At 42.2% G+C, this 24,810-nt stretch overlaps 1 protein-coding gene across 3 annotated transcripts in view; it reads right to left on the bottom strand.

Annotated features, from left to right (window-relative positions):
• Positions 1-12,576: 12,576 nt before the first annotated feature.
• The window catches only part of SAR1B (secretion associated Ras related GTPase 1B), a 28,401-nt gene continuing 16,167 nt past the window's right edge, over positions 12,577-24,810 (bottom strand). For 2 of the 3 annotated variants that reach the window (XM_079702713.1, XM_079702714.1), the window contains 4 exons: positions 17,712-17,777; positions 16,148-16,251; positions 14,966-15,097; positions 12,577-13,220 (listed from right to left, as the gene is read on the bottom strand). In XM_079702713.1, coding sequence (XP_079558839.1) covers positions 13,104-13,220; positions 14,966-15,097; positions 16,148-16,251; positions 17,712-17,777 — 419 coding nt within the window. In that variant the 3' untranslated portion in view covers positions 12,577-13,103. The remainder of the gene's footprint in view (positions 13,221-14,965; positions 15,098-16,147; positions 16,252-17,711; positions 17,778-24,810) is intronic. The other variant, XM_079702715.1, reaches the window with a different exon arrangement.

Raw genomic sequence — 24,810 nt, 5'->3', positions numbered from 1 at the left:
TGCTTTCATCCCCCGGAGTTCAGAGTGGATGATGGAGCTTCGCGAAGCCACACCCCTGGTAAGAGGTGAAGTTCAGTGTTAAAGTCGGGACCCCTTGAGCCACCTACCTGGGGCAGTGGGAAGGTTTGGGAGGAAACTCGGGCCTCTGTCCCTAGATCAGGAAAGGCTCTTGCCCAGACTTGTTTTTCACTCATTTTCTGAGTACTTACTCCGGACCAGGCTCTGTAAAGTATGGGGAATGCAGCCACCATCTATCTGTGCCCTGGGGGAGCTCACAGACCAGCAGGGACACAATGAGGGAACTGGGAGGTACAATGGAGGCCTGGGCTGATTGGGCAGGGGTGCATTCAGGTTACTCTGAGGAAGCAACACCATTCGTTCATGCATGCATTCATTCATTCACTTGACAATTAGTCTACTGAGCATACATCTCATTCTGCCAATGTGCTGGGTCGTACACTGTGGATGGCACCAGGACCCTGCCCTCCCGGAGCTTCCAGGCTTCCAGGCGTCGTAGACTTGAAGACTAGCTAGTTGCTCGCCCAAGGGGAGCTGGCTGGGAGGAAGGGACAACAAGCGCTCCGGGTAGAGGGCTCGGCAAGCGCAAAGATGGATTAAGCTACGTGCAGAGGGGTTTTGAACCTCCTCTGAGAGCCCAAGGGGAGGCTGTGTGGAAAGGGGCTTGAACTGAGACTCAAGGAATCTAGCTTCTGGGGCCGCTGACTTAGTTGTTAACCACAGAGAACTGCCCCATTTCCTCACTGATGCAATAGAAGGTAAGTCCCCGAGGGCACCTCCAGATCCAAAGTTCTGTGACTCCCCCCGTTGTAGAAAAGTGATGGAAAGAAACCTGGGGCGAGTGTATGTGCTTTGAATGCCTATGGAGGGAGGTGTCCCTCACTGAGGGGCCACATCCCTGCTGCTGGGACCTGGGAACCCTGTCTGACAGAGCTGTGTGGGTTCTTTCAGGGCACCCAGCTGAGAGTGAAAAGGGCTTACTCAGTATCCTCAACCGCAGTCAGCATGAGGTGCTGGTGGATCAGCCCCAGGATTGAGGGGGCTCCTGCTCGGCCAGCACCCCTAGCTGTGGTTTGGGGCTGTCAGCTCTCTGGGCCAGCTGCCCTGGGCTTGGCACCCCAGCCTCTCCCTCCTCCCCAATCCAGACACACTTGGCCGCAGTGCTCCAGAAGAGTGATGCAGGAGCTCCGTGGCCAGGCCTGCAGCTGCAAAGCTGTGGGGCAGGAGAGGTCAAGGTACCTGTGGGTCCAAAGCAGCAATGTGCAGTAGAAATAAAGTGTGAGCCACATATGTAATTCTAGTAGCCACATTTTTAACAAGTAAAAAGAAACAGGTAAAATGAATTTTCATAACATTTTATTTAATGCATTATATCCAAAATATGATCACTTGAAGCTGTAATTAATATAAAATAATTACTAATGAGCCAATGGCACAGGAATCCGAGGGGAGGCCAGGTGTCCACTCCCGCCGTTTCGTTCATGCACACATTGATTCAGCACTCACGGGGCGTCAGCTGCTGGGCCCTGAGGACTCTGGGATGACCACATGCCCCTCTGCAGAGGCCAGGCCAGTGTGGGAGACAAACTTTAATCCGATAGTCCCAAAGCCATGTGCAATGACACACAGACTGCGCGGCAGCGGGGAGGGACTCTCGTGCCCACCCTGAACTTGCCTTGTTCTTGTGAAACTCCTGCAGGGTAGGATCTGGGACGCCATCTGCTGCCCAGCCCTGATGTCTGATGATATGTGGTTTTTTTGCCACAATTTTTTTTTTAGAATGAATACTATATAGGAAAAAAAAAAGTAACCCTGCTACATTTAATAATGTATGACTGCTTTGCTGCAACAACAAACACGATGTTAAGGAAAAAGAAGCCATTCTAAAACATTAAAAAAAAAAGAGGGGATTCCCTGGCGGTCCAGTGGTTAGGTCTTTGTGCTGTCACTGCCGGGGGCCCGACTGCAATCCTGGGTTGGGGAACTATGATCTCGCAAGCTGTGCAGTGCGGCCAAAAAAATTTTGTTAATTAAAAAAATTTTTAATTTTAAAAATTAAAAAATAAAAAAGAGTTCACATTGGGCCTCTCTGCCTTTCCTAGAGCACCCATGACTCCCCTGGGCCCCCCAACTCAAACTCAAGTCTTCTTTTTATTTTAACCCAACCCTCACAGTTTTTTGCACAGCACTGTAGGAAAATATGTCTGACCCAGGCTGAGGAAACCAGGGTTCTAGTCTGCTCTCTGCCATTGACTTGACGTACCTCAGTTTTCCCATCTGTAAAATGGGAGAAGAAGTTGGGGATACTGCTTTCTCTAGGTCCTGGGGGGAGGGTCCATGGTCAGAGGATGTGGTCAGTGAGGATCAGGTGAGAGTCTGCTGGGGCCCTTCATTTTACCTTAAGGCCAGCTGCGTGAGGTGGGGCTGGCTGGCAGAGGGGGCTACGTGAGCCTCCAGACTGAACTTGGACAGAGCAAGAGCAGGAAGATGCTGCAGGCTTTCACACAATCAGAATGCCATCATGGCCGCTGATTCATCTGTCACCAGGTGAGGGGTCAGTAGGAGCATAGCATTAGCCATGGGTGTGATCATGAGGTGAGACACAAGGTCCGGTTGGGACGGTGACAGGGGTAAGCACTGAGCAGGTCCTGCAGGCGCTGGAAGGAAGCTGAGGTGTCCGTCCTCCAGGTTGGGGATGGGGCCGAGGCCTCGCTGGCAGGGCTGGGGGGGCTCTGTGATTTGGGTGACAGCAGTTGTAGGGTGGGCTTGTCCAGGGCTAGGGGTTTGGGTTCAGTGGGCAATTCCCCCTTATGCTCCCTCCATCCTCAGTTAACATTAGCTAACTGTGGCCGTTCAGGTCCAGAGAATTCATCCATGAGCACACTACAAAGGAGAAAGTGACTAGAAACGGATTCCTGTGGGCCTTGTGGTAATGGAGAATTAGGGACTGTGTTTTGGTCCTTTCTGGGCCTCATTTTCCTCATCTGTCAAATGAGGATGAGAGTTCCTACTGGGCCCACCATGCAGGGTGGCTGAGAGTCACAAAGTGGGCATGGATGTGAAGGGAACAGAATGAGGAACCACTGACTGCGTGAGGGGGAACAGCGGTTTAGGCAGAGGGCGCTCTAACGCTGGCAGACTGACCAGAGGCCAGGAGGCCAGAGGGATTTGTTTACTGACTCCCGGAATTCTAGAGGTGAAGCCCCGCTGTTTACAAGTTCTCACGGGCCTTCCTACGCCCAAGCAGAACACCTGTGGTCTGGGGGCAGGGCAGGGACTGGCCAAGTGCGGCCCGGGAGGGGCCGACTAAGGGCGGGTTGTAAGCACCTGTTGTTCATCAGGGAAGCCACTCACGTGATGCCTGTGCCAGTCAGCTGCCTATGCCTGAGAAACACCCACCTTCCCAGCATTCCCGGTTCCTCGGTGGCCATCCTGAAACCTTGTAACCCAGGAGGCCCGAGGTAGCCGAATTCCTCCTGTCCTGCACCCTCACCCTCTTTTTTGTTTGTTTGTTTTTTTGCGGTACGCAGGCCTCTCACTGTTGTGGCGTCTCCCGTTGCGGAGCACAGGCTCCAGACGCGCAGGCTCAGCGGCCATGGCTCACGGGCCCAGCCGCTCCGCGGCATGTGGGATCTTCCCAGACCAGGGCACGAACCCGTGTGCCCCGCATTGGCAGGCGGACTCTCAACCACTGCGCCACCAGGGAAGCCCCTCACCCTCTTTTGCAAAGAAGGAACGTTCCACTGCTAGGGACTGAATGTTGGGAGCAACATGAAACTCGGAAGAGCACCAGGGTTTGCAGGAGAAGCCAAGTAAGAAAAGTGACTCAGCAAAATAAACCATCACCTGTGGATATTCTGAACTGCTGTCTTGGGACTCTGGGTGATTGCCTGGTTCTGGCGACAGGTGCTTGGTATACAAAACTTTGTTTCCCACACGCCAGCTGTAATATTCATGCTCATCAGCTTACAGAAGGAAGCCTAGGAGGCTTGGGAAGGAGCTGCCATGGACGGGCCTGATAGCTGCCTCGTCCAACGTAAGACTCCTAAATGGGTTCACGGCAAAGGGAGCAGTGTGCCCTGTAGGGACGTCAGGAACTAGAGGGGATGCTTAAATCTTAGGGACCCCTCTGCCCTCCAGGAGCACATCCTTCTGGTCAAGAAAGTGTATGGGACCAGTACCAACCTGCACCGTCAGTCCTGGATCCTACTCGGCCCTCATCTGAGGAGCCACATCTGGGTGATAGGACCTCAGTGTTTAGGGGGATGGGGGGCATGAAAGCACGTCTTGTCCACCACCTTCTCTAGGACAGCTTCTGAATTCTAGTGACAGAGAGCCTGTCACTTTATTTTTTAATTTATTTTTTTTGCGGTACGTGGGCCACTCACTGCTGTGGCCTCTCCTGTTGCGGAGCACAGGCTCCGGACGCGCAGGCTCAGCGGCCATGGCTCACGGGCCCTGCCGCTCTGCGGCATGTGGGATCTTCCCGGACCGGGGCACGAACCCGTGTCCCCTGCATCGGCAGGTGAACTCTCAACCACTGCGCCACCAGGGAAGCCCAGAGCCTGTCACTTTATAAGCAACCCACTGCTAAGCCATATGTATTAAATTTTAAAATGTCTTCCTTAAATTCAACTGTAATTGTCACTCTGAAACGATGTTTCTATTCACAGGCGGTTCTGAGCCCGGGAGCCACAGAGGTCAAGTCCAGTCTAGTGTTCGCTGGGCAGCCCTTGGGCTGTGTGATGAGTTAGGACACCCTGCCCACCTGACTTTTCAAGTTCAGGACTTTTCTAGGGGATTAGAAGGCAGGGTACTCCCCTCATCTACTTCTATTGCGCTTCTCCTGCTCGATGGATGGAACCGCCAGATCCCCACACTGTGCAGGCAAAGCCAGTCCCAGGTAAGAGGTGCATGGAGAGGGGGGTCAGAGAGGGACAGATGTGGTCTCAGCCCCCCACTCCCGGCACTACCCTCAGGGAGCCCCACTCCCTCAGCCCGATGTCTTGTAGGTTGTGTAACTGTGTCAACAGCTCCAGCTTGTGTTTTATTTTGACCTCAAACATGTGTCTTCCCCGTTGTCAGCGCCACACATTCTGGTGCACATGCTCAGCGTGGCATTTTGGGGATACATGTCTGTCCAGATGTTCTCAGCTTCAAATAGTGTATCCTGATCTGATGGCCCCATGAGCAGGTTCTCCTGGTGGATCCCCGGCTCCTGCCTTGGGTTGGAAAACATGGTCATACGTCCTAAAATGTTGGTTTTGGAATCAGTGTTAGAAGTAGCCTACTTATCATGACAGGTGAGAAGCAGGTTGAAAGATGGGAAAGATCAGCCCCGCTCTTCTGCCTCCTTCTGAGTTCAGGCCTCATGTTCTCGTCTTTCCCTCCACTGACATTTCCGTCTAAGATGCTCTCCACACAGCACCTCTTCAGGCTCTGGGCTCTACCGGCCCCACATCACAGCGTGCCCTTTTCTGCTGTGCCTCTGTCATCGCCGTTCTGTCTGCTCGCACTATCCTCTCTCACCCGTTTTCCACTAGCCAGTTTATACACCTTCAAGATTCAGCTCTGGTGCCCCTTTTCTAGAAACCTCGATGGTGTTTGGGGGCCTTTCCCTTTTGCCTTCCATGGTGCCTTGGGCAGATCTCTGCCCGTTTTTCGTCATTCCATGCCAGTCCCCAGCAGGCAGGTGTTGAGGAAATTCCTGCTGACTGGCTGGTGGAAGGGCAGACAGAAAGTAAGACCAAATGTCCCAACCTGAATCCAATACCAGCACAATACTTGCAAAGTCCCTGGTGATAACGGTTTTCCACACGTAAGGTTTTGTATATGAGAGAGAGAAAAAAAGAGAGAACCTGGTGAGTAGGGACCCCGCCTCCTACTTTGCCCAGCCCAGCCCTGCGCATGGAGTGGTGGGCAAAGCCTGCCCACATACCAGCTAATCAGAAGGGTCAGGCACTGCTTCTCCAAAGACGGAAGGCAGATTGAGGCCCCAGAGAATCCAAGAGGGGTCCCCCTGCCACCCGACTGCCAGAGGCCTGTGGATTCTGAACCTGGCCCCAAATAGAAGCTGAGGTGGAAAAAGACTCTGACTGTTCTCTAAATATCTTTGTGCCACTGCCATCTGCTGCAGTCGGGAAAGAAAGCAGCGTTGCGTGGCTTCCTTCAGGAGCTGTCAGAGCTGTGTCCCCATGCAATAGAGCCCCTAGTTGTAAATAAGCTCTGGGGCCCAGAACAGGCCCAGAACAGGGCTGGAACTCTCCTGTTCTGCCCCTTACCCAAAGAGGGGCTCTTGGCCATTCAGTTCTCGAAAGTGAAGTCCCTAGGATGGAGGAAAGTCAACATGCTTTTCTCTAGACTGCAATCAATCTGACGTGGCTTCCCAACCAAGAGGTGGATCCAGAGAGCTCAACCCAAACCCAAGGGCTAGGAGAAAACCCTAAAAATGGTACTGTAACTTGGTAATGTTTATAATCTCTAGTTTCTGAGATTTTGCTAATCCCGGATGAAATGAGACTACAATTCCACTGATGAGGTTCACATTCAGTTCCTTTTAGCTCAAGAAAGTAGTAAACAAAAATCTCCATTTTTGACCCCCAAGTGTTTTTGTCCACCTGTACCTCACCTCCAATTATTTCTTCCCTTTGTTTACTTTTACCAGCCACGAAACATGACACCTGTGAAGATTTTGACTGGAGGACTGTTACCCATTAACCCAGGCCCTTTCAATACAATCAGGTAAGAAAGCTCGTCAGTTTTCTTTTTGCAACATTACCAGCTTGTTTGTAGTGGCATAGTGCCATCACTGAAGTCATAGTGACTTTAATAAACATATTAAATGGTTCACCATAATGCTCCCAATCAAAATCCACATTCCAAAGCAAGGCTTCCTTTGTTTACTAAATAATAGCCAGAATATTATTGTCTTGGTGTCTGATTTTAAATAAATTGAGTTAAGAGGCTTTGTAAACACAGGCTCTGACCTTTGTCAATTAACTGAATCCCCAGTTGAGCCCTTTATAAGGGACGCAGCAGAAACAGGGCCTGTTTTAGGACCTTTGTTAATCATCAGGTTTCTAAGCTGTTGTTCTCACCTTTCAATTAGGAGGATGGTGGCCACCACCCAAAGGGCTTCTTTTACAGTTTCCTAGTTCCTCTATTCCCCAAAAGGTGCTTTTCACACTCTTTTGGGGGCTATGACATTGCATTACTTGTAGCCTTAGTACAAATATCAGATAGTCTAGTGGGATATTATATAGCTAAATTCAAGAAAATGAGCTAAATAAACTGGACTTTATTTTCTTAGCATTTATCCCTTCAGTGCATTCACTACCTATTAGTTTCAGTTCAGCAAATAACTTGAGTCCATACTAAATCTCCATTTGATGGACCCAACTGTAATAGAATCATGATAGTTTATGTTAAGAGTTAGCACAAAGCTTGATGTCCTGCACACTGTTAGTGGGAAGGTTAAAGGGATGGCTGTAGAAAGGTTTTATATTTGGATTTAAGTCTCAAAAGTAGCTTGATAACCCTTAACAAAATGATAAAATTTTTCATTCGAATCACCTGAGTTGAAAAAAGTCTGCTTCCTGAGGGCGGCCTGGCCTTTGGGTGATTCTGAATTGCAGCCAAGGTTGAGAACCACCAACTACAGGTTACACAGACATAGGATTTACTAATAAATGAATTCTCAGGGGAAAAAAAAATAAGAAATTTTTTTCTTCACTGATTGGCCAATGACCATTTAGTGTTACTAGTACTTAGTGTTATATTACTGTTTTTCCTAAATGAAAATCCACACACTTTGGCACCAGAAAAACCTGAGAACCTTGTTGAAGATTTGGATTTCTGCCCTCCACCCCACCCCGGATTTACTGAATCACAATTTTTGGTGGGATTTTTTTTCTTGTGTGTTTTAAAGCCAGCTCCCCACCACCACACACAAACAAAGGAGATTCTGATGCATACTAAAGCTAGAGAACCTTGATGTAGATAAAACCAACCAGCTGCCTTATTTTTCACATTTCAACTGACTTGGCATTGTGTAAGTCCTACTACAATGTGCCCATGAGTTGTTTTCAGTCTTACAAGGCAAATTAGGCCTCGGTACTTAATTTAAGCAAAGGTTCCTTGGAATCCTTGCACAAAGGGTACGTTCTATAATCTTAATAATTTCGAAGTCCAAGAAATTTCTAATAAGCACAATGAAAATTACAATTGGATGGTAAAAATGGGACTTGACACCAGAGCGTTTCAAAGACCAGGTAATCATTTTATTTTTCTATTCCTGACACTCAAATTCATAGGGGGTGAAAAGACAATCGAACATAATCAAAATAACACACAAACACAATTCAAGGACATTTAATCAACTATTATAGCTGTTCTTTGTAAAATATATAAAGGTAAACAAACATCTTTATATAAATTAATGCTTAACAATCTGTATACACTGTAAAACAATTGTTAAAATTCACACTAAGATGCTAGTGCAAGCAGTGGTGTACAAAAGTGCAAACAAGGTTAGTGATGAAAAACTTATCACCGACTTACCACTTCAACATACTCTGCATTCAGTCAAATACTGAAGGCCTCACCACGGAAAACACTTTGATCACTTTTAAAGTTATGTGACTACATTCACCCTGAGTGCTCTTGCCTCAGTATGGCAACTGATTATAAGTTCAGGTTAGGAGCAGCACCAGGGAATCCAGAAACTCATGTGAAGTTGGCCATTCTGATGTGAATCTTCATACTTGATAATGAAAACAATTTCAAGGATAACTTGTATGTCAAAACTGTATAACTGTCACCTCCCTTTACCCTCAAATATTTAAAACAAATTAAATCTAATTCCCCCGCTTCATTTAAAATACATGCTGAAGAAGAATTCATCCACTCCAGTGTGGCTTTTCCACAGAAAATAGTTCTGCATGAAATCACTCAAAAGCCTTTCCCATTTCTGTCCTAAAATCTATTTGGGATGGGGGCACTCCTGAAACAAAGTTTACTTTGGATAAATTTGCTTACTTTCCTGTGATTACTTTGGATTCTGTTTAAAAGTGTGGTCAAAGCCCGGAACAATCAACCAGAGGTATTAAATATATTAGCTACTTAATGTTCCAAATTATGAGGACAAAAATTAGCTCAAAATTGCATCTTCAACAGACTCTGTAGATTCCCTTTATACTCAGTGATCTTTTTATCCAGGTGTGGGCTGGGGTATGTGAGGGGTAATGGTTCCAGGGTTCAAGAGTAGAAACATGGTTTTAACAAAATTCCAATCACTTTACACAGAGGCACAGTCCTATGTTTAAGAGCTTGTTCTCTTTCTTTTCTTTTTCCTCTTTTTTTTTGGTTAAAAAGCACTAATTTGCATTTCAAAAGGACAGTGATGGAAATGACCAGAAACATAAATATGGAGCTTTGAGAATTTAGTCCTTAATTGAAGATATACTGTTTTCTGAACTCTTAACTATTTATTACAAAAAAAAATTTTTAATGTTTATAGAAAACCTTTAATTCCCTATTAATTTTGCATCCAGAAGTTTATATTTGCTAATCTCTATTTTTTTCATGCTCTCTTGGAGACTTTTTGAAGCTTCACCAACTTTTACATACATTTAAAATGATTCAAACAGGGACTTCCCTGGCAGTCTCCACGATTCCAATGCAGGGAACACGGCGATCCCTGGTCAGGGAACTAAGATCCCGCATGCTGCATGGCACGGCCAGAAAAAAAAAATCCAAACCATATACTCTAAATAAAATCAACACAAGATTTTCTGAGAGACTTCCTTTTATATTAGCTATTTTCAGTGTACTCTGGTCAAAATTTACTTGGCAATAGAAGTCTTGCAAACTTCAGTCCTGTAAGTGACTAAGACTGAAATGTTACGTTGAGTCACATACCAAGTACAGTTTCAGAAAATGTAAACCTGTCTCCTGAAACTCTCAAATCATGTCAACTAGAGGTATTCTGTTTTTAATGATGGAACTTGTGAAAATGCTGGGTTAATTAAATCATTTTGCAGAAGGCAAGAAACACTATTATCAAATATTACTCTATTTTAATGATTTACAAGTAGCTTACGTGCTGGAAAGCGCTACACAGAAGTGTGAGCCAGTTGAAAACTAAAGAAAAGAAATGTTCTGTGTATACATTGTAAACCACAGTAAATTTGTATATGTACACAGGCACACAAAACTAAAATTTAGACCTATGCAGGCAATATCTGAATTCATACTTCTTTGGCACTCAAAAGATACTGGGTCAACTAAGCCAATGGTGAAGAATATTTTTTCATATGCTTTAGGAAATATCTGTGCCCCAATTTTTAAAAATGCTATAATCTTCAATCTAAAAATTCACCAAGATAAACTGGAATCCATCAATTTGAACAGTTACACAAAAGTATAATTAATAGCAGTCATTGAAACAGGTGTGAGGTTGAGAAGCTCTTCTTTAAAAATACAAAAGCCAGCTGAGACCATCTATTTTTAGTTTGGGACTTAAGGTTTTAAAACATCTTCTGAACACTTCCTGATTTATATGGAATCCAATCTTAACTTGTATACAATAGTGTTAATTACATTTTCACACTTTACAGTGGTAGGAACAAAATTAACCTATGTCCCCAATACTACCATTTACCCAAAAACTACTCCGCAAATGTGCACACTTGCACAGGCACATACAGAGTATATGTTTTCCCCATGTACTTTTACTGCTTCTTGGCATTCTCTTAACTTGCTTCGCCTGAAGGAAGCAGTGACTCAGTGTATATGCTCTGAGGAGCTCTCAGAACTAGATGGTAAGCCCAATGGCTGGGGGACTCTGAGGCCCATCTCCCTGGACCTGGCAGGAAAGTGCAGCTTCATTTCCAGAGGTTCAGGCCATAAGACTCTTACATCATTGGGAAGTATCCACAGTTTAGTGTGGTCCACAAAGTGACTTTGTTCCTTTGATTCCAGTGACAGACCTAGAATGAGAGTTCTGGAACAATATATTTTGTACCAGAAAGCAAATCCCCTCTAGAGAAACCAGTAAGCTTTTTCCTTTATACCAATTTATAACACAATTAACTTCTCAATTATCACAATAGATACTAGGAAATACTTGAAGAAAGGCATGTCCCTGTAAATATTGAAAAGATACCATCAACAAGAGGCAATTACTTTTAATAAGGCTTAGTTCTGTCTAGTCAAGACGTTAAAAATGAGTACTTTAAACATATCTGGCAGAATAAACCAAGAGGCTGAAATGTCATTTGCTACTTTTCCCATGGTGCTACTGATGTTTCTGGGCAGGGAGAAAGCTTTTTGTTTTCATTTAGAAGGAAGCTGAAAGTGAAATAGAATAGGTGAATTCCTAAAACCAAATGTCATGGTGAAATGACCTTGTTGGTTTAGCTAACTGGTAATTCCTTCCAGGCATATCCTTCAATCCTTATTTGCTTCATATATTACATTATTGATGACAGAAAGGACTATAGTAACTCTGATTTGGACAATAGCTAGAGAAAACACTAATTCTGATATTAAAATTACTCTTGATGGAATTGGAGCAATCTACTCTCAACGGAATTGGTTAAATATACTATAAAACCTTGGTTTATGACCAAGAGAGGAAACCTTAAGCTTGACAGTCGTTAAAAATAAATATTTGGCACTTGTCTTTCAGCTAATTATGGGAATCTCCGACATATGGAAAAAAAGAACTCAATTTCTTAGGAAATTAAAATACTTTAAAAAGCTAACTAAAATCTTATTAGAAAGCCTATCAATGAGGCTTGCAGACACTATCACATGGCAAGAATTGTATCTAAAAACAAAAGCCTTTTGTGCTATAAAGTGAGAGCCAGCTGAGAATTAAAAAAAAAAAGAAAATTAAATACATGGATTCATTTTCTTTCCAGCAAGAAATAAAATATGCCAAAAATGCAAAAGAGCTGTAGGACAGGAGCAAAATCCCCAAATATCTCAGTGACAAAGGAAGGAGAATAGGCTCTTTTTCCTCAGATGCTCCCCTCCACGATGAAACTGTGCACAAGGTCCTACTTGTCGTTTGCCCTGGAGAGTACCATTAAGTATAAAGAGACTGGGGAGTACCTCTAAATGTGGGGAGACTGGTGCCTGTCACTACTTTCAGTGAAGAGGCACAGAATACCAAACCAGTAAGACGGAGCACTTCAGAATCAGACAACTGGAATGGGCCTATCAAACCAAAAATTAACCTTGGGTTGTACCAGAAGATGTGCTTTTCTGCAGAAGGCCGATCCCACAGGGACTAGGACATGGATCCCATCAGCATTGGTAATGGTAGTGTTACAGATAAAAATACACGATTCAGAGATAAATGTGGTATAAGGTACAACCAAACACAACTTGTCTCCTGGAAAATGCAAAAGCCTCTAGGAACTTAAGCATTATTCTAAATATTCTGAAGCAGTCTCCTTTCCCAGTAACCCCCTCATATAGATAATAGTAAACATACAAAATTTCAGAGCATACTAGCCAGATAAGACACATTAAAATGAAACATTTGCCCAATAAGGGTGCCAGACATTAGGGTTTGCTTTATTGCATGACGTTTGCATAAGAAAAAATAATGAAAACTGTAAGGCATCATGCAGTCATCAATAAGCTAATTATTAACTGTTCACTTAAGATAGGTGGACACATAATCTAAAATTTAAAAACTAGTTCCAAAAAAGTACATAAAAAGTTTAACATGATGAACTTTTAAATATGGTTTACATTTGTAGTTTCATATTGTTAAAAAGTGCTTCAAAGGTAGTCTGGAAAGTTGCCCTTTAAAAATGGTGCTGGGGGTAATGTCAGATTATAAACTGTAAAATCTAATTATTTTTATGGAATTAGAAAGCTACATTGTGATATTCAGCTTACTTGAATCAGTCTTCAATTCTCACTCAAATTAGGTTGATAAAATATTAATAATCTAAAAAACATCTGTTTTCTAACCAACAAAAGTCTATTGAATTCAAGTTATGCATGTTGAGTGATCAAATCTCTGAGTAGGCCTGAATGGTGAGACCTTGAACCGATGCGGGCTGGTGTTAATCAATGTACTGAGCCATCCAGCGGAAGCCTTCTCCATAGCCTTGTCTTTTGAGCACACTACACATAAAAACTTCTAAGGGCCGGGCATTCAGTTCTTTCAGAGATACACTGCCCTAGAAGAGAAGATAGACATTATGTTGAATGACCCCTTAATGAAATAAAAGCTCCACTCCCCAGGAGAACTGCAGCTCGTACATCTTAGAACAAAGGGTGACTGTGATAAAGCCACGGCTGTTTGGCATCCAAGTACCCTCCCCTAAACACACAGGACGTCTCCTCTCACTCTACTGGAGGACAGGATGTCTGCTCAGTGGGACAGAGGTGAGCTTGTGAGGCACACAAGAATGAAAATAATCTGTGACTTAGAAAAAATTCAAGTTACCTGGGACAACTGGCTTCACTTATATTAAAAACAAACATTCTCTGAGTAGGTTTATGACTAAACAAGGCATTTCTTAAGATTAATGTGGAGCAGGGACTTCCCTGGCGGTCCAGTGGGTAAGACTCTGAGCTCCCAATGTGGGGGGCGCCAGTTCGACCCCTGGTTGGGGAACTAGGATCCCACATGCAATGTAGCGTGGCAAAAAAAAAAAAAAAAAATTAATGTGGAGTTGAGTTATTAAAAAGAAGAAACAGAAAATAGACCAAAGTCTACCATATCTAACATAAGAGTCTCCTTCCATAGGCTGCAATATTTCTCTACTCTGGGATTTTTCAATACTAAGGTCCTTCCCCAAAACAAATACCAGTAAAAATGAATGCAAAAATAATGTGTCTTAAAGCTTATTATAAATCATATGTTCAGAAAACCCCAAGACTGCTATGGCCAAGTTTACATTTTATTTTTACCTGTGGTGAACTCAGGACTTAAACACTGAACTGAGGGCCTAAATACACTACTGGTATGCTTAAACATTCAAGTATATTATTTAGTGGCTAATTCTGAAAAATTATGACAAAACTTTGAAGCTTTCATTTAGTTTCTCATAAGTATAGGCTTTGACATTTTTGATATCACCAAGAAAAGGTTTCATTTCATTCAGTGGTAGAAAGAAAATAAATGAGGACATTAAAAAAAGACACAAATGTATAAATGACAGTTTTTAAGAAAAAAATGAAAATGGGCTTATGAGGTAGGACAATAATAATTTAAAGACATCTGGTTATACACCTGAAACTGGTATAATGTATGTCAACTATACCCCAATTAAAAAATAAATAAATAAAGAAGCCAGACTGTACCGATTAAACCGATAAGCATGATTACTGTTAGGGGTAGTGTGGGAACACACTATTTCAGAAGATTAAAAATAAATAGGGCTTCCCTGGTGGCGCAGTGGTTGAGAATCCGCCTGCCGATGCAGGGGACATGGGTTCGTGCCCTGGTCTGGGAAGATCCCACATGCCGCGGAGCGGCTGGGCCCGTGAGCCATGGCCGCTGGGCCTGTGCGTCCGGAGCCTGTGCTCCGCAACGGGAGAGGCCACAACAGTGAGAGGCCCGCGTACCGCAAAAAAAAAAAAACAAAAAAAAAAAAAAAATAAAATAAATAAATAAAATAGGGCTTCCCTGGTGGCGCAGTGGTTGAGAGTCCGCCTGCCAATGCAGGGGACACAGGTTTGTGCCCCAGTCCGGGAGGATCCCACATGGCGCGGAGCGGCTAGGCCCGCGAGCCATGGCCGCTGAGCCTGCGCGTCCGGAGCCTGTGCTCCGCAATGGGAGAGGCCACAACAGTGAGAGGCCCGCGTACCGCAAAAAAAAAAAATAAATAAAAATAAATAAATAAAATAAAAAGATATTCGTACTACTGAATGAAATATTCACACTTGTCAAAATTTTTTCTTTTTTTTTGTTTTTTACCTTTCCTGTTGTCTGACCATATAAACCAAACATCTCTCGCAACCTCTCTTCACTGATGGCTTCAGGTCTGTCAATCTTATTCCCAAGAATCAGTATAGGCACATTAGCAACAGTTTCATCTGTCATTAGTGACTGAAAAAACAAAACAAAATGAACGACAAGATGTTGATATGAAACCATCTAAAGGGTTCATTGTGACAAGCTACCAAATGGGCATCAAGGACTCATTCTCTATCATACCCATCAGTTTGGCTAACTTTCTTTGGCAAACTTTCCCTACATTTTCAAGTGAGCTCAACAAACCCAAAGCTCAATTCTTCTGCCTCCCTAAGTCTCCTTCTGTAAGTGCTCACTCTGTGAATAGACCCAACACTTTGAAGCATGCAGACCTGGTTTCATTTCTAATTCTGCTGCTTTTGAGTTGTGAGATCTTACACCAATAAGGCTCATTGAAGTTCAAAGAGAATTTGCAATAGTACCACCTACCTTAGGGAGTTAACTTGAGAATTAAATGAGGTAATATGCATAGTGCCGGGCACAAAGTAGGAACTCAGGAATTCCCTGACCCTGTTCCAAGACCAGAGAACCTATCTGGACTTTTCCACATGAATAAGTACTTATTTGCTTGCTCTAGGCAGAGGCATGGTCAGGTCAACCTTCCATCAAATCATGGACCTGCTTTCTCTGTGGACCCAGATCTAGCACTGACCTTGCCTACTGCTTCTGAGCCCCTTTATGAAGCGTGAGACCTGGGAGACGGGAGAGGAGGTGGCTACACATGGCCCTGATCACTCCTGGGAGCGGTGACAAAGATAGCACGTTATGCCATTTCCAGGTTCTGGCTAACTCCTGAAGAAACCAGCATCCTAGGAGGACCAGGGGCTTCAGACCAAGCCACTACAGGAATGTAGCAGACATGAAATATACTACAAGGGCACACTCTGTACAGAGTGAGCCCAAGCCTTCAGGAAGCAAGTCTGCATTAGTACCTCCTCAATAGCTACAATTACTCCAAGCTATTCCCTCTACATTCTAAGTAGAATAATCTCAGAACTCCACAAATTGTCAGGAGTTACATCAGAGGCTGCAAAAAAGCCACACTCTGATACCTACATATCCAACCTATTTCCTCAGGCTTACCAGAGTGATTCGACTATGTTTAGTTTTAATTATTTAACTTACATCAAGTTCTTCTTTTGATTCTAACAGCCTTTCATGGTCTGCACAATCCACCAGAAATACAATGCCATTGATAGCAGGAAGGTAGTTTTTCCATACTCTTCGAGCTAATAAAAACAATCAGGAGTTAGATTTTATTTGGTGGTCAAACCTAGCAGATAGTTTGAGGGAAGAGTCCAACAAGATATCAAGTGTAATTATCCCTTAGCTGCTGCTACTTCACTATATACTCAAGTTAATCTTTCACCCAATATTGCCAAAATCCTTCCAGGTGACCAAAGAAGAAATAACAGGTTTTCCTTGATTGTGGTCAAGTCAAATACTTCACTCTGCCCCAATTTTCCTATGTTAGAAGAAGAATTAATATTTGCTACTAATGGACAAGGATGCACATTAAGTTCATTGGAGGGACCACTACTATTTCTTATACGCAGTATCATTTTTTTGACATTCCTAGTTTATCAGTTTTTTGCCAGTGATAAATCTGGAGTCAGTGACAGAAGGAAATTAGTATTGGGTACAGACTTGTTACGTTAAAATAATAAAGCAAACTGTTCTACTCATAACAGAAATTAAAGTTTATGAAACCATTAGGGTAATTTTTGCCATGACATTCTCTTTTAGAGGGGAAAACAGTTTGGGGGGCACCCTAGGGGAAGGTAACTTTTTTTTCTGACTTCAGTTTTATAATGTACCTTAAAATAATATAGAAATGAAGTCTCAAACTCCATTAGGTTCTAAATCTAATCATTATATTCCAGGAATTAGTTTATGTATATTTTAAACAATTGATATATGTCTCAAATGTGCTTTCACTAGCTACAGGCTTTGTAATATTCATTATTTATGAATTACCATGCGGTGGATACTACTAAGTCCTTTTGGGGATATTAAAAAATAACTAGGATTTCAGTCCCAGAAAGTTTAGTAGAGGAAATAAGACAGTCATTCCAAACTTGCAGATATGTATACAAACGCACTAATTGCTGCGTAAGTATAGTTGAGAGCACTCCCAGCTGGGAGTGGCTTCTCAGGGGAGGCAGCAGGACTTACACGGGGCCCTGAAGGTGGGTTACCTATGTGCAGATGGGGATGGCATAAGCACAGAGGTGGGAGAACACCAAGATGGTTTGGTTTGGTTGGAGTAAAGAGAATGGGAAAGGGTATAGTGGGAAATAAAGACTCAAAAAGTAAAGCGATCAGATCATAGAGATCCTGACTGCCAGGTCAGTGAGTTTGGCCTTTATTTTATAGGTAATGAGTTAGCCACAGAAGGTTTTTCATACAGAGCAATAACATATTCATAACATGATTACGACAGTAAGTGAAAGGTGGACTGGAGCAGAGAAAGAATGGAGGCTAAATTTTACTCATATGCTTTACCACCAAAAGCAATTCAGACTTAAATTGGAGTACCATGAAAATCATCCTTTGCATTTAAAGCATTTATCTAGGGGTAATAACTCCTAAATTTTAAGTCTACTCTGGCTTTCTTTGAATAGAATGAGATTTCATGCACTGGAACATAATGGTCACATTTTTATTAAATAAAGCAATAGGGTCTCACCTTGAACATGTCCACCCAGATCAAAAGTTGTAAATGTCATGCCAGCAATGGTTAGTTCTTCTGATGCTAAATAATAATACAAAATATTTTAACAACATGAAAATTAGAAATCCATTCCTGGTATATATTGCCACTTAAAGTTTGACTTACTTTAATTGCAAATAAGGTCAAATCAAAAAGCAATTCTCTGTTGTAACTACTATATTCCATTTCATATTGCCAATATAATGCACGTAAATGATAATATTCATTTCTAGTATTCACTACCCACCACAAATCCAACACTTACTTATTTTTCCTTCTCTATCCTGCTGAAATTGACAATTATTTACTGTGAATTCAAGTGGCTGCTCCAACCTAATAATTTTTCCTGTAATTCATCTTAAACGATAAAGGTGAAATAACAGTATTCTCTCATGGCTGTCATATTTCGCAGGTGACAGTCTTTAATGACAATTATAATAAAAAATTTGGCTATTATTTCTTCAAATATTTTTTCTGCTCCCTTCCTTCCCCTTCTGGGACTTCAATGATAGGTTTGCTAGACTACTTAATATTGTCCCACAAGTCATTGAGGCTCTGTTGATTTTTTTTTTCAGTCATTTTTCTCTGTTTCTTTTAGTTTCTATTGCATTGACTTAAGTTCACTGGTCTTTCCTTCTTCAGTATTGGCACTAATTTGCTATTAATCCTTGGGACTTCCCTGGTGGTCCAGTGGTTAAGACTTGTGTCCCACTGCAGGGGGTGCGGGTTCAACCCCTGGTCGGGGAACTAAGATTCCACATGCCGTGCAGTGTGGGACACCCTCCACTCCACAAAAAAAATTGCTATTAATCCTACCTAGTGAAAATTTCATTTCAGATATTTTGTTTTTCTTTTCTATAAGTTCCATTTGGTTCTGTCTTATATCTTCAATTTCTCTCCTCATTATGTTCATGTTTCCCTTAGATCCTTAACCATATTCATAACAGCTATTTCAATGTCCTTATTTGCTAATTCCATCATCTTTTTTACTTCTGCCATCATCTCTGTTACAATCTGTTTTTACTGATTAATTTTTCTCCTGGTTATGGATCATACTTTCCTGCTTCTTTGCATGTCTAATAATTTTTTATTGAATGTTGGATTTTTAAAAAATTAATTAATTTATTTATTTTTGGCTGCACTGGTTCCTCCCTGCTGTGCGCAGGCTTTCTCTAGTTGTGACGAGCAGGGGCTACTCTTCCTTGCAGTGCGCGGGCTTCTCATTGCGGTGGCTTCTCTTGTCATGGAGCACGGGCTCTAGGCGTGGAGCACGGGCTCTAGGCACACGAGCTTCAGTAGTTGTGGCTTGCGGGCTCTAGAGCACAGGCTCAGTAGTTGTGGCACACTCACGGGCTTAGTTGCTCCGTGGCATGTTGAATCTTCCTGGACCAGGGATCGAACCTGTGTCTCCTGCATTGGCAGGTGGATTCTTAACCACTGTGCCACCAGGGAAGTCCCTGGATGTTGGATTTTGTTGTATCCTTTTCAAGAAAGTTGGACTTTGGGAATTCCCTGGCAGTCCAGTGGTTAGGACTCAGCACTCTCACTGCAGGGACCCTGGTCAGGAACTAAGATCCTGTAAGCCATGGGATACGGCCAAAAAAAAAAAGAAAAGAAAGTTGGACTTTGTTCTGGCAGGCAGTTAAATTGCTTGCAGATCAGTTTTTAAGTTTTGTTAGGGCAGATCTAAAGTAGCCTTTACTCTGGAGCTACTTTAGCCCCATTACTAAGATATGATCCTTTGGAGTATTCAACAAGGTCTCTCCTTTTTGGCTAGTGCGAACTTGGATTCCCGGTCCCATGTGAGCTCTGGGAATTATTTGGCTAACAACTCCACTATAACTGTTCTTCCAGAAATTATTCTTTGACTGGACATGTGTAGTTTCACCCTATGTATGCACAGATTGGTATTCAGCCATGAAAATATCTGGAGTTCTGGGATTTCCCTGGTGGTCCAGTGGTTAAGACTCCATGCTTCTACTGCAGGGGGCCCAGGTTTGATCCCTGGTCAGGGAACTAGATCCCGAATGCATGCCACAACTAAGAGTTCGCATGCCACAACTAAGACCCAGCACAGCCTAAATAAATATATATATATATTTTTTTAATTTCTGGAGTTCCTTCTCTGCAGAGCTCCTTCCTCTGTGGTAATCTGCCCAGCAAATTCTAGTCACCTCAGCCTCCCCAGATTCTGGTCTCTGTCTCCTCAACTCAGTAAGACTACTGGGTTGTTTGGGTTTCCTCTCCCTACACCATGATCTGAAAATTACCTCCTGTTTTATAAAACTTGAATAGAGAAGCATTTGTTTTTCTTCTCTCAGGAATCATAGCCCTGTGCTAGCTATTGCCCAATATCTGAAAACAGTTGTAGTATATATTTTTGTCCAGTTTTCTAGTCATTTACAGTGGGATGGTAATTCCAGACTCTGTTATTCCCTCATGGCCAAAAGCAGAAGACCCCCTACAATTACAATGAAAGGTTCAGTATAATTGTTAACTATTCAATATAACTATGAGACCCCAGAGTAGTTTATCTTGCTAAAAAATTCTGTATGAAGACTGCCAACTGAATGAATAAGTAATACAATTTGTGTTCAAAGCATGATCCTTTCCATAAGGAAAAGATAATGCTTGGATGTGGTTGGCAAACTACCTCTATGGTTACAATCCCCAGTACACTCCGTGCTTTCTAAAAGAAGTCCCAATTTGATTAATTAAGATACAGAACACTGTTAACATCCCAGCAAGTTCCCTCTTGCCCCTTCCCAGTCAGTCTACACCTCCACTCCCAGAAGCAAGCACTGATCTGAATTCTATCACCACAGGTTTGTTTTGCCTGTTTTAGAATTTTATATAAATGGTATCATATAGTATATAAATTTTGTGACCAGCCTCTTCCGTGCAATATAATATGCATCGTATGTATCAGCAGTTTATTCCTCTTTCTTATTGAGTAGAATTCCATTGTTTATCCATTCTTTTTTTGAAGGACATCTGAGCTGTTTCCAGTTTGGGGCTATTACGGATAAATAAAACTGGTATAATAAACATTCTTGTATGAGAATTTTGGTGAACACATGTTTTTCATTTCTCCTAGATAAATACCTAGCAATGGAACTGCCAGATCATAGGGTAGATATATGTTACCTTTTTCACATATGCGTTTTCTTTTTAAATTTTTATTGGAGTATAGTTGATTTGCAATGTTGTGTTAGTTTCAGGTGTACAGCAAAGTGAATCAGTTATACATATATACCCATTCTTTTTCAGATTCTTTTTTTTAAAGATTTTTAAAAGATTTATTTATTTAAAATATTTATTTATTATTTATTAATTTATTTTGGCTCTGCCAGGTCTTAGTTGCAGCACATGGGATCTTTGTTACCATATGAGGGATCTTTAGTTGTGGCATGCAGGATCTTTTGTTGCGGTATGCAGACTTCTTAGTTGTGGCAAGTGAGATCTAGTTCCCTGACCAGGGATCGAACCCAGGCCCCCTGCACTGGGAACATGGAATCTTACCCACTGGACCACCAGGGAAGTTCCTATTTATTTATTTATTTTGGCTGAGCCAGATCTTAGTTGAGGCACGTGGGATCTTCCTTGCCGTGTGCGGGATCTTTAGTTCCGGTATGTGGAATCTTTCATTGCGGCATTTGAACTCTTAGTTGCGGCATGCATATGGGATCTAGTTCCCTGAACAGGGATTGAACCCGGGCCTCCTGCATTGGGAGCGAGGCATCTTAGCTACTGGACCACCAGGGAAGTCCCCAAATTCTTTTCCCATCTAGGTTATTACAGGATATTGAGTAGAGTTCCCTGTGCTATACAGTAGGTCCTTGTTAGTTATCTATTTTTTTTAATTTCTTTTTTCAAAATTTATTTTTATTTTTGGCTGCATTGGGTCTTCATTGCTGCACGCGGGCTTTCTTTAGTTGCGGTGATTGGGGACTACTCTTTGTTGCGGTGCATGTGCTTCTCTTGTTGCAGAGCATGGGCTCTAGGCACGTGGGCTTCAGTAATTGTGGCACACTGGCTCAGTAGTTGTGGCTCACGGGCTCTAGAGCGCAAGCTCAGTAGTTGTGGCTCACGGGCTTAGTTGCTACGCGGCATGTGGGATCTTCCCGGACCAGAGCTCAAACCTGTGTCCCCTGCATTGGCAGGCGGATTCTTTTTGTTTTTTTTTAAATTTAATTTTCTTTATTTTTTTATCAGCAGGTTCTTATTTGTTATCCATTTTATACACATCGGTGTATACATGTCAATCCCAATCTCCCAATTCATCACACCTCCCCGCCCCCCAGCCGCCACTTTCCCCCCTTGGTATCCATATGTTTGTCCTCTACATCTGTGTCTTTATTTCTGCCCTGCAAACTGGTTCATCTGTACCATTCTTCTAGGTTCCACATATATGCGTTAATGTATGATATTTGTTTTTCTCTTTCTGACTTACTTCACTCTGTATGACAGTCTCTAGATCCATCCACGCCTCTACAAATGACCCAGTTTCGTTCCTTTTTATGGCTGAGTAATATTCCATTGTATTTATGTACCACATCTTCTTTATCCATTCGTCTGTCGATGGGCATTTAGGTTGTTTCCATGACCTGGCTATTGTAAATAGTGCTGCAATGAACACTGGGGTGCATGTGTCTTTTTGAATTATGGTTTTCTCTGGGTATTTGCCCAGTAGTGGGATTGCTGTGTCATATGCTAATTCTATTTTTAGTTTTTTAAGGAACCTCCATACTGTTCTCCATAGTGGCTGTATCAATTTACATTCCCACCAACAGTGCAAGAAGGTTCCCTTTTCTCCACACCCTCTCCAGCATTTGTTGTTTGTAGATTTTCTGGTGATGCCCGTTCTAACTGGTGTGAGATGATACCTCACTGTAGTTTTGATTTTCATTTCTCTAATAATTAGTGATGTTGAGCAGCTTTTCATGTGCTTCTTGGCCATCTGTATGTCTTCTTTGGAGAGATGTCTATTTAGGTCTTCTGCCCATTTTTTGATTGGGTTGTTTTTTTAATATTGAGCTGGCAGGGGGATTCTTAACCACTGCACCACCAGGGAAGTCCATAGTTATCTATTTTATATATAGTAGTGTGTATATGTTAATCCCAATCTCCTAATTTATCACTTCCACCTATGTTTCCCCTTTGGTAACCATAAGTTTGATTTCAAGATCTGAGTCTGTTTCTGTTTTGTAAATAAGTTCATTTGTATCATTTTTAAATTAGATAGATTCCACATATAAGTGATATCATATGATATTTGTCTTTGTCTGACTTTACTTCACTTAGTAGGATAATCTCTAGGTCCATCCATGCTGCTGCAAATGGCATTACTTTGTTCTTTTTTATGGCTAATATTCCACTGTATATATGTACCACATCTTCTTTATCCGTTCCTCTGTTGATGGACATTTAAATTGCTTCCATGTCTTGGCTATTGTAAATAGTGCTGCAATGAACATTCAGGTTCATGTATCTTTTTGGATTATGGTTTTCTCTGGATATACGCCCAGGAGTGGGATTGCTGGATCATACAGTAGTTCTATATTTAGTTTTTTAAGGAACCTCCATACTGTCCTCCATAGTGGCTGTACCAATTTACATTCCCACTAACAGTGCAAGAGGGTTCCCTTTTCTTCAGACCCTCTCCAGCTCTTACTGTCTGTAGATATTTGATGATGGCTATACTGACCAGTGTGGGATGATACCTCATTGTAGTTTTGACTTGCATTTCTCTAATAATTAGTAATGTTGAACATCTTTTCTTGGGCTTTCTGACCATCTGTCTGTTTTCTTTGGAGAAATGTCTATTTAGATCTTCTGCCCATTTTTTGATTGGGTTATTTGTTTTTATGATATTGAGTGGCATGAGCTGTTTGTATATTCTGGAGATTAATCCCTTGTTGGTCTCTTCATTTGCAAATACTTTCTCCCATTCTGTGGGTTGTCTTTTTGTTTTGTTTATGGTTTCCTTTGCTGTGCAAAAGCTTTTACACTTAATTAGGTCCCATTTGTTTATTTTTGTTTTTATTTTCATTACTCTAGGAGGTGAATCAAAAAAGATATTGTGGGACTTCCCTGGTGGTGCAGTGGTTAAGAATCTGCCTGCCAATGCAGGGGACACGGGTTTGAGCCCTGGTCCGGGAATTTCCCACATGCTGCAGAGCAACTAAGCCCGTGCACCACAACTACTGAGCCTGCGCCTAGAGCCCGCAAGCCACAGCTACTGAGCCTGCAAGCCACAACTACTGAAGCCTGCACACCCTAGAGCCCATGCTCCGCAACAAGAGAAGCCACTGCAATGAGAAGCCCATGCACTGCAAATGAAGAGTAGCCCCCGCTTGCCACAATTAGAGAAAGCCTGCACGTAGCAACAAAGACCCAACACAGCCAAAAATTAAAAAAAAATTAAAAAAAAAAAGATATTGCTGAGATTTATGTCAGAGAGTGTTCTGCCTATGTTTTCCTCTAAGAGTTTTATAGTATCCAGCCTTACATTTAGGTCTTTAACCCATTTTGAGTTTATTTTTGTATATGATGTTAGAGAGTATTTTTAATTTCATTCTTAAAAATATGGAATGCTTCACGAATTTGTGTGTCATTCTTGTGCAGGGGCCATGCTAATCTTCTCTGTATCATTCCATCATTCCAATTTTAGTATATGTGCTGCCGAAGTGAGTACACATATGTTTTTTGATTAATTGAAAAATATTAGTTGAAATGAATGTGAGCCACAGGAAGGTTGATATAGCATCTGTTTTGTGCCACTGCTTTTACTCCTAGTACTTAGAACAATGTCTGACATAGAGCAGATGCTCAAAAAATATTTGTTGAATAAATTAAAAAGGGCAACATCATAAAATTTTTAAAATGACTTACACCTAATATAAGACCACTGTGTAATCTCTTCCATTTCTGTTGCTTTTGCAGATAATTTTGTATACTCAATTTCACCATGATCATTTTTCTTTAAGAGTATTGTTCTTGTATCAGAATCCTATTTGTCAAGCCCCACTTTCCTCTCCTAATATAAAAAAAAAGTATCAATTTTACAAAATCT

This window comes from Hyperoodon ampullatus (assembly GCF_949752795.1).
Source record: "Hyperoodon ampullatus genome assembly, chromosome: 4".
In the NCBI taxonomy this organism is placed as follows: Eukaryota; Metazoa; Chordata; class Mammalia; order Artiodactyla; family Ziphiidae; genus Hyperoodon; species Hyperoodon ampullatus.
Note: the sequence above shows the minus strand (reverse complement) of the source record. Positions and strands in the feature narration are given on the sequence as shown.